General features: G+C 42.5%; 1 protein-coding gene across 3 annotated transcripts in view; it reads right to left on the reverse strand.

Moving 5' to 3' along the window:
• relt (RELT TNF receptor) overlaps positions 1 to 10,180 on the reverse strand; it is a 48,550-nt gene extending 38,370 nt beyond the window's left edge. Inside the window, exons 1-4 of one of the 3 annotated variants that reach the window (XM_078402997.1) lie at positions 10,067 to 10,180; positions 6,350 to 6,449; positions 6,197 to 6,258; positions 291 to 404 (exon numbers count right to left, since the gene is read on the reverse strand). In XM_078402997.1, the coding sequence (XP_078259123.1) occupies positions 291 to 404; positions 6,197 to 6,241 (159 nt within the window). In that variant the 5' untranslated portion in view covers positions 6,242 to 6,258; positions 6,350 to 6,449; positions 10,067 to 10,180. Of the gene's footprint in view, positions 1 to 290; positions 405 to 6,196; positions 6,259 to 6,349; positions 6,450 to 10,066 lie in introns of those variants that run through there. The other 2 variants (XM_078402998.1, XM_078402999.1) reach the window with 2 other exon arrangements.
• Positions 10,181 to 10,557: the final 377 nt, after the last annotated feature.

Genomic DNA, 10,557 nt, shown 5'->3' on the forward strand with positions numbered 1-10,557 from the left:
CCCAAGCAATCAAGGAGAGAATGGGTAATCACAGTTTGTATGCCCAAGAGAGGGTAGGGATTTGATACGTAGATCAGCCATGATGGCCTGAATGACAGGGTAGGCACAAATATTGAATAACATTTACCTCCCCTTTTCATATTTTCTACATTTTAAAGCTTTAACTTCATGTACACACCATCTTTGTAAGATAAAGCAAACAATATTACAGACAAAAGAAAACAGCACAGCTCATCATTCAAGCATACATATTAACTCAAAGTTATGAAGTTAGAAAGAGTGAGCATTACCTTATCAGGCTCTTGCCCTGGAGGACAGGGAAAGCAGGGGACACAGCGACCTTGGTTGTCCTCAAATTCCTGCTTGCCACACTGCAACATCATTGTACTTTGCCAGGTCAGCAGCTGTGAGGGAGCAGACACACACTGTTGGTGACACATAATCATTCGTTCCTCACTGGAGTCCTAATGAATTGCTCAGAAAGGCAGCTTATAAATGCAACTGACTTATAATGTCACCTTCTGCCAAACAGCTGGGTAACCATTCCATTAACCTTGTGTGTGCTGAAATCTCAGTTCTCCTTCCCCAGACATTCCCTAATCATAGGGACTGGTGCTTGTTCATTGCCAGGAACCACACTACTTTTCACTAGATGTCGCTCGGATGTTAAAAATAATGGGAACATCGCCTGTGCAATCATTGGAATCAATGGAATCAAATGTTGGGGAGAGAATCACAAAACCAATTAGCTCACAGGGGTGGGATTTTCAGCCATTAAGTGCACACTATGTTCAGCCTTATTGTAGTATTTAATCAATCACAGAGAGCTTGCAGCATCCACAACAAAGAGACTAATTAGACCACTTCAGCAAACAGTTGTGAATCAACAACATCACGTTGGTCAGGAATCACAAATCAGCCAGACTTGGGTGAAGGATGCCAATGAAGCAGGTGGGTTTTTAATGACAGTGGATAGTTTAGTTGTAGTTTAGAGATATAGCGCGGAAACAGGCCCTTTGATCCACTGAGTCCGCACCAACCAGCGATCCGCGCACATTAACACTTTCCTACACACACTAGGGACAATTTATATTTACACCAAGCCAATTAACCTACAAACCTATGAGAAAATAACTGCAGATGCTGGTACAAATCGATTTATTCACAAAATGCTGGAGTAACTCAGCAGGTCAGGCAGCATCTCGGGAGAGAAGGAATGGGTGACGTTTCGGGTCGAGACCCTTCTTCAGACAAACCTACAAACCTATACGTCTTCGGAATGAATTTAATTGCTACTGCATCCAGTAGATTCTATTCTTTCCACAGATTACCACACAGTTCACTAAAATAAACCTGCCCTTGGAACTGAATAACTATTGCACATTCATAAAATCCAATGATACAAAATTAATAGCATTAAAGTGAAAGGAAATGTGCAGGGCAAATATTTATTTTAAAACACAGTGAGTTGTGGATGCCTGGTATGTGTTGCCAGGGATGGCAATGGAGGTACACAGGATAGTTAAGTTTAAGAGACTTTTAAATGGGCACATGGATATGCTGAGAATGTCGGGGTATGGATCTTATATAGACAGATGAGATTAGTCGTGTATGTAGCACAGACATTGTGGGCTGTAGAGTCTGTTCTGGTGCTGTACTTTTCTATGTTGTAATAACGAATATACTAAGAATATGCTCACATCCACATTAACCAGGGAATATCATAAGACACTTTAATGGCTTGACACTAGAATCATAGAGCTATACAGTATGGAAACAGCACTTCTGCCTAGCTTGGTCATTCTGACCAAAGTGCCTTCCTGAGCTCGTCCCATTTGCCTGCATTTAGCCCAGACTGCTCTACATCTTTCCCATCCACTAATTTGTCCCGATGTCAAGCCTCTACTACTTCTGGCAGCTTCTTCCATACACCACCGTCGTTTGTGCAGAAAAAACATGCCCCCCACAACCTCTTTAATTCTTTCCCCTCGACAGCCACTGCAACTTCAATTCCAAAACAGCTTCAAATTATTCAAAAATGCTACTTGTAGATGCCTGTCTACTAAAACAGTTATCGTTTCAAATGGGCTAATCAGAACTTGGACAATGAGGAGGAAGAGAATCGCTTGATAGTATTCATGTTCTTAAATTTTGAACTTGAAGATTGTTTCAGCTCCATCCTGATGCCTCCCCCACCCATCACAGCCACAGATTATTTTCCTCGTAACTTCACAATGGATGATTTTCAAATTGCAGATTTTTTCAAAAACCTTTATCATAATTCAGAACATTCCTACTTTGAGATATGCTTTCAATCCTTCTTTATTAGATAGCCAGGGACATCACAATGGACCTCTGTAGTTCTAACAATAAGAAATGTTTATTTCTGCTTCCAGGTGCAGCATTCCAGACTAACATCAAATCTATCAGAGCAAAGACTCCTCCATATCCACAGCAGCTTTTCAGTTCATGGAAGATAATAATCAATGATTCATAAATAAAATTACTCTGGATTCCCAGTGACTGCAAACAACTATTATATTTACATTCAGCATGCTAAAGTGTACAAACGTACTTCAGAGTAGAGTTAAACACAATATGACAAAGGAATGGAAGGAGACTTTGAAACAAGTTACCAAAATCGGGTGGCACTGTGGTGCAGCAGTAGAGTTGCTGCCTAACAGTGTCAGAGACCCATGTTCGATCCCGACTATGGGTGCTGTCTGTACGGAGTTTGTACGTTCTCCCTGTGATCGCGTGAGTTTTCTGAGATCTTTGGTTTCCTCCCACACTCCAAAGACGTTCAGGTTTGTAAGTTAATTGGCTTGGTATAAATGTAAATTGTCTCTAGTGTGCGCAGGATAGTGTTAATGTGCGGGGAAATTGCTGGTCAGTGGGCCGAAGGGCCTGTTTCCGCGCTGTATCTCTAAACTACACTACTTAGAGGTCTGATCCCTGACCCTGGGGGACATGGGCAAAGGCAATCTGATATTGGGGCCCAACATCACAGAAACACTCCCACATTTATTGACCCACAACTCATTTACCATCTCCCCAAGACTTTGCTTCATTTCATCAGCCATGTTTCCCAAACCCAAGAAACCTGGCAGTTCTTCGTGAAGCTTGCAACAACACAAACAGATTAAATCAGGAAGCTTCCAGACTAAGTTGGTATCCAAAATGCCAATCCACCTTCTAGAACAGATTACCTACTACATAGCCTGCTTGGTGAAACTTGGAAGTTGGTAGATTGGAATTTATTTCCTGATGCCCATACCAACACCCTGGTCGAAGAATTTTAAGAACGTATCAGTATTGGGAATTGCCAAACTCTCATCTTATCACAAGGATCCAATTGGGTCACAGAAGTTCCCTACAGAAGGATATCCACCATCTTATAATCTTTACATAACTTCAGGTGCACAACAAGGTCACCATATAATTTTCTAGTGTGCCATTTTGTTATTATCACAATCTTCTCAACGTAAAGAGGGATGGGGTAGGAATGCCAGCCATGCCCGTGATGTTTGCATCCAATGAGTGGATGAAAGAAAATGCATGCTTCAGGAAATTAAAACTAACCCACGTTAACACCATGGATTTGGTTGTAATGAAAAGTTGGAAACAAATTCAGAGCAGCTAGTTGAATATCAAAATAAACAAATTTAAAAAATGATTAAATGTTTTGCATTGTTACAGCTGGTCTAAAAATTTATGTGAAATAGTTCTAGAAATAATTATGTCAGAGTATGCATTACACTCCACATGAAATCTATGAAACAGATTATGAAATTTGCATAAATCTCCACTAAACATTTGACCCATCAGGCTTGAACGCTGAAGAAAACAGACAACTGGGAATTTTGCTGGAAATGGTATAAAAATGATCTTAGGAAACATTTTCATAAGTCCATTCAATGGGTTTTACATTCGAACAGGCAAAGAATCGTCAGACTCATCCTTCTGCAGTTAGTAACAGAATATGCATCTTTGTTGTCAAAGTGGAAGGAGATCAGGGAAAAGTAAATTGGACCCCAATTTTGTTCTAATGATCTAGGTGGCAAATCCCACACCCATGTAATTGTGATTTCTGGGAATCATCCACCGGGTGCAAGCTCACAATAGTGCCACTGCCGTCAGGAACATTAACCCCATTATTTTCGCCTGATCACAGCAACATAGTGCTCCTGTAAAAGGCTGTAAAATGCAATAGGTTATAGTGTGTCTAGATTTACCCTGTTGATAATGTTAAAAAGGAAAGAGCTGTTGGGAAAACAGTGCATGTAATGGATAAACACTCACTGCAATAATGTCAGCAAATAATGAACAGCAGGTGTTTGCTTTGTACCATTCTGATATTTACAACTATCTGCATATGACGAAACAGAAACAACTAAGTAAACAGAAAGGCAAAGCAAGTCAGAACTTCAACCTTGATTTCTTTCATTTAACTGGCTTTTTAACTGGCAAAAGGATAATATTTTTATCATCCTATATCCATATAACCCACCCCACCCCACCCCTTTAATTTCAGAGACAGAACATGTAGTTAATTCTTTATTCAATACCCCTCTGCTTGTAACGTAACCACTTAATTCACATCACGTTCTATTTATCCATCACACAAGTATTCACAAAATGTCAAGTCCTTGTGCCTTTGTTCAAACCTACCTAGTAAATTTCCCACCTTCATACCCTCCCTTAGCCCTTTGAGAATTCTGCATTCCAGTGTATCAAGATTCAAGGGGGTTTATTGTCACACCAATTCCATACATTGTACAATCCTGCGTGAAAATCTTGTGCTGGAGGATTCCGCACAATAAATTTAACATTAAATTATGAAGTGCATGCATTAAATTATAAAGTGACCATTAAATTATAGAAAGAATCCAGTTCAGGTGAGTTTCAGGGCTGGTTGGTTCAGCAGCCTGATTGCCTGGCGGACAAAGTTATTTGCGTGTCTGGTGGTGCTCCGGTACCTTTTGCCTGAGGGCAGCCGGCAGAATAGACAGTGGTCCAGGTGGCTGGGGTCTTCGATGATCCTCAGGGCTTTTCCAACGCACCGCCTGGAGGGAGGGCAGCTCGAACCCGGTGATCTGCTGGGCCGTCCGCACCACTCTCTGCAGGGTCCTTCAGAGCTGGTGCAGCTGCCATGCCAGGTGGAGATACAGCCTGTCCGGATGCTCTCCACGGTGCCTCTGTTAAAATTCCTGAGGACCCGTGGGTTCAGGCTGAATTTCTTCAGTCGCCTGAGTTTGTAGAGGCACTGTTGCGCCTTTTATTGTGATGGTGGAAATGTGGGTGGTCCAGGTCAGGTCCTCTGTGATGTGGACATTGAGGAACTTGAAGCTCTCCACCATTGATGTTGATGGGGGGAAGATATGCCCACCATTACCTTTGCAAATGCCAGTCCAATTACATTTCTATGAAGTGTCTTGGGCTGGTTTATTACAACCACGATATATTTAAATGCATGATGTTGATGTTTAGTTTATCTTGTTTAGAGTTACAGCATGGAAACAAGCCCCTTGGCCCATTGGGTCTACGCCAACCATCAATTACCCATTCACACTAGTTCTATGTTACCCTACTCCTTACATGCTAGTTGCAATTTACAGAGATCAATTAACTATAAACCATGTTTCAGAATGTTGGAGGAAATCAAAGCACCTAGAGGAAACCCACACGGTCACAGGGAGAACATGTAAACTCTGCACCCGAGGTTATGATCAAACCCTGGTCTGGGAGGAATCAGTCCTACCATGTTGGTATAAAAAAATAAGAATCATCCAAATTCATCACAGAACTAACATGGCACATTGCCTGGGTGACTTCAAGGAATCTCTCACTCGGCCCAGATGTGCAAAGGTTCAGCTTCCAACAATTCCAAACCACTGTAATCCACCTGTGACATTTTACAGACCAGTCCCCTTTGTGAAAGTTGGGTCTAACTAATGGAGCTTTAACAAAAAAGTAAAAAATCTAATATGCACTATTTCGGTTTCCCCTCCTCACAACCCCACCACCCAACATTTTTGATGCAGCAAATAAAGATTCAGTCTAACCAAGAGAGAGGGATGACTTTCAAACTATTTGGTTAAAACCTCTGGACATTTAACCTTTAGCTAACACTCACAATCCTTTATAATTGTCCCAAGTTCCTCTGAAATACTAGATCAAAAAAGATGATACTCACAGTGAGGTAACAAAACAAGGAGCATCTCAGAGAGTTCCTCTTCATTTTCAATGTTGAGCAGACTTGAGGAAAAAAAGACAAGATTCAATCAAAATCAAAATGCAAGTAGAAGTGACATGGAAAAAGGCTCATGAAGAAATCTCAAGTACAGACCTGGAACAGTCTATGTTCACTATTCACTTATGGGAGCTCCACACACACTCTATTCACTTATGGGAGCTACAGAGTCTTCGACTCAAGCACAGATTGACAACTAAGGAGAAGAGAAAAAAAAGCAGAGAGTTAACGGCCAGCCTGCCATGTCAATCACAGCTTCTCTTCCCAAGTGTCTTAGCTGTTACAATTGCAGCATTCCTACCAAACTTAATGTACTTTTCTCCTGCTTTCATTAAGAGAGACGATTATAGAGGTTTGCTTTGCAAGAAAATGGCCATTCTGTCAGAGTGAATTTTATTTCATACCTCATATTGGGTTAGCAATTTGTGAATTCTGTAAGACATGACTTTCTGTTACCTGAACAGCAATTTTGGCAAGGATCACTGAAGGGAGACAGGAAGTTGTGTCTGGTGAAAGAATTTCATTGAAGGTGGCAGAAATTGAGAAAGATGATCTAAGGAATGCAGAGGTTGGTGGGATGGAAGGCACGGACCAGGGGAACTCTCAGGTCTCTGGCGTAAAAACTTACAAAAATTTACAACTCCCTATATATAAAAATTTCTCCTTATTTTAATCCCAAATGGAAGCCTCTTATCTTGAGATGGTATCTCCAAAATTTTGGATTCCCCACAGCAAAATCACTTCTGTTTATACATCCTGTTAATCTCATATGTCTCAGTCTGATCACATCATTCTTCCAAAGTTGAAGTACAGATCAAGATTTTCTCAATTTGTCTTCAACACAATTCACCTGGAAAGTGAATGGAGTGATGAAGGGACAATTCAGAATTGGTGGATCATACACAAAGGACAAAGGGCTTAATCAGTGATCCTATGTCACAAACCTGGCTATTGCCCAATATTCCCTTTAACTTTTCACATCTGTTTGCACATCTGCTGCAAAATACCATAGCACAATTACGGTGCAGGAAGACTGAGTCTGAAGAAGGGACTTGACCCAAAACGTCACCCATTTCTTCTCTCCAGAGATGCTGCTTATCCCATTGAGTTACTTCAGCACAAATACAGTGTTCTCCCTGGAGCATGTTAGAAGGGGATAGACAATGTGAGGAAGACACCAGGGGCTGGCATCCACAGTGAAGTTCCCCATCTTTTTGCCATAATATAAAGAGTTTAAAAACTAGCTAGCATCACTCAGGGGAAATCAGTAGAAAATCTCATAAATCTAATGGAGCTTATGTGTGAGCAGAATGCAGGCCATCCTCTTCAAACACAACATCTTTTAGTTTTATAAAGATGTGAATTAGCACAGGTGTTTTCAAAGTATTTCTCAGCTGGTCTTGCAAAACAGATTGATCATTTGGCATTTTCAGCGGACAGGTCCCCCGGTCATAGAGACACCATGAATGGCAAGCAACAGTCATGTGAAGGAGGCAATTTACACACTGATGAAAGACCAGATAGGCAAATTAACTAATTTTACCAATGTAAATATATATGGTGATCTTGCTTTTAGTCATACAACATGAAAACAGGCCATTTGACCTATGCAAATTTACCCTATTTTCTGGCAGCTTGCCTGTAGCCTTCAATGCTTAGGCAATTGTTGACCTTTCATTATTTGTTGATGATGGGTGACAGGTTATAATGGAGCCCATATCCAGTGTAGTGTTCAGCTAGATAGTGGAATTTGAGTCGAGTAGGTGCAATAATGGGTAGGCTGGCAAGATTTCTAGTTTGAAGGGTTCCGACCCAAAACTTCAGTGTAAAGAATGATCCTGACCCAAAACGCCACCTGTCCATTTTATCCAGAAATGCAGTCTGAACCTCTGAGTTACTCCAGAATTTGGTGTTGATTTTCTCTAGAGATGCTGACTGACCCTCCGAGACACTCTAGTATTTTGTGTCTATCTTCTCCAGAGATGCTGTCTGACCTTAGGTCTCTCTTTGTGTCTACCTTAGGATTTCTAGATTACAGAATGTTTTCACCACAACTTTATGTCTACCTTAGGATTTCCCAGATGGTTTGTGCCTCCCTTAGGATGTCTAGATTACTGGATGGTTTCACCACAACTCACTCTAACAGTGTAGCATCTAAACAGTGCATTCTACATGAACAGAGAGGACAACATTATGGGCGAGTTCCTAGCCTGAAAGTGGGCTAATTCAAAAATGTCTTGCATCTCTCATTGTGCCTCGCAGGCAGACAATAGGTTCAAGTTTTCAACATATATTTTGGTTTCACTATAAATCATTCAGCAATCTGTTCTATTTTAGCAATGGTATCAAAGGATATTAACTCTACATGTCCTTCCACTGCCGCCCTCGCAAAATGCATGGAGACTCATCGAATGAATCCTATTGCCCGAGAAGCATCAACTTCGACACCACAGGCAACAGCCCTGCTTTCTATCATCTCGAGTGGGCAGCTTATTACGCGTCCGACAATCACAAACTGTCTGTGTTTGTTATCGTAGTCTGCAGCGCGAGTAACAGCGCGTACATTCTTACAGGGGCAAATCCCGGTTTAAAAAAAATAACCGGTACTCAATTAGATCTCTCTTCCCGCTGTACTTCACCGGGAAGTTTCCCCTCCAGAAAGGCCGAATGAGATAATTTCCTCCAAATACTTGCAATACAGCCTCAACACACATGACACACTTCGATATTGTTGGCTTTCAATAAGGGGAACCGGATGAAGAAACAATCTGTTTATTCAGCAGCGCGACCCATCCAAGATATTACGAACCAGGAAATACTCTAATCCTCCAAGGCTGGTGAGTCAGGGATCAAAACAGTAATGATTGTTCTTTCAAAAGACACGAACATATGAATTGGGAGGAGACCACTCGGTCCCTCAAGCTGATTCAATGGCAGAGATCTTTATAAAGAAATAGTTCTGACCACAGATCTCTTTCCCCTCCGGCTGAAGGGCGAGAGGACGCCCCAGATACAAGAAAGACCAGAGATAAAGAGACTCAAGCATGGGGTGTAAAAAGCTGGACCGGGGGGAGGGGGGCACGGATACTGCGGGGATCAGGGTCCCCAAAAACCTCCTGCTGAAAATCTCCCCGCTCCTTCTGAGGACGAGAGGGGGGAGAGAAACACAGAGTAAGTCAGCGGGTCAAGTAGCATCTCTGAAGGACATGGACAAGGACGGGCAACGTTTCGGATCGGGACCCTTCTTGTAGTGAAGGGGGGGAGGGGGGGGGGGGAGAGTAGTTGAGAAGTTGTGAGGGTGGGCAAAGCGCCTGACCCGCTCCCAGCCCAGCTCAGCCGGCATCTTCATTCATTGGAGGTGCCATTGCATAGTCAAAGAGTCCAGAGTGGTTTATTGTCATATGTCCCAAATAGATCAACGAAATTCTTACTTGCAGCAGCACGACAGAATGTAAACGTGGTATTCTGTAAACAATATAATAAACGAGAAAAAAAGTTCAGTGTCTGAAGTCTAAAGAAGGATCTCAACTGGAAACGTCACCCATTCCTTCTCTCCAGCAGAGATGCTGCCTGAGTTACTCCAGCATTTTGTGTCTATCTTCGATTTAAACCAGTATCTGCAATTCTTTCCTACACATTATATATATATATATATATATATATAGGTAGATAGGCAGCATCTCTGGAGAGAAGGGATGGGTGACGTTTCGGGTCGAGACCCTTCTTCAGACATACTGTATGTAGATAAAACAAACAATAACAATGGAAAATATTGTTATATACTCTTGATTTTTAGTGATGGAACGCACTTACTTGCCTGTTTTTCCGTGCACTGGTCGATTGACGACGCTCCCCACTACTGCCCTGCTCCGAGCCGGTGCTGCAACGACGCTCCCTCTCCCACCTCTGGTGGCTGTCAACCGCCGGCCGCCGCTGAAGAAGCACGCGCGGCTGGTGACGTGAGCGCGGCCCCGGCCCCGGCGCCTTCTCCTCCCCTCGGCCCTGCATCATCACGCACACGACGCCGCCTCCAGCTTGGTTGACACGCAGGTTGACAGACTCCTGTCAATCACAGGTCCTGCCCTTCGCGCTGTGTCAGTGTCACGATTCTTGTGAGTCACTCACTGTTGTGCGGGAGTTATGGACTCAGAGTGATACAAATTGGAAACACGCTCTTCGGCTCAACTTGCCCACACCGGCCAGCATGTCCCAGCTACGTCTCACTGCCCAACAATTTGGTCCATATCCTTCCAAACCTGTCCTATCCATGTACCTGTCTAACTGCTTCTTAAATATTGGGATAG

Source organism: Rhinoraja longicauda, chromosome 7 (genome assembly GCF_053455715.1).
Source record: "Rhinoraja longicauda isolate Sanriku21f chromosome 7, sRhiLon1.1, whole genome shotgun sequence".
Lineage (NCBI taxonomy): Eukaryota > Metazoa > Chordata > Chondrichthyes > Rajiformes > Arhynchobatidae > Rhinoraja > Rhinoraja longicauda.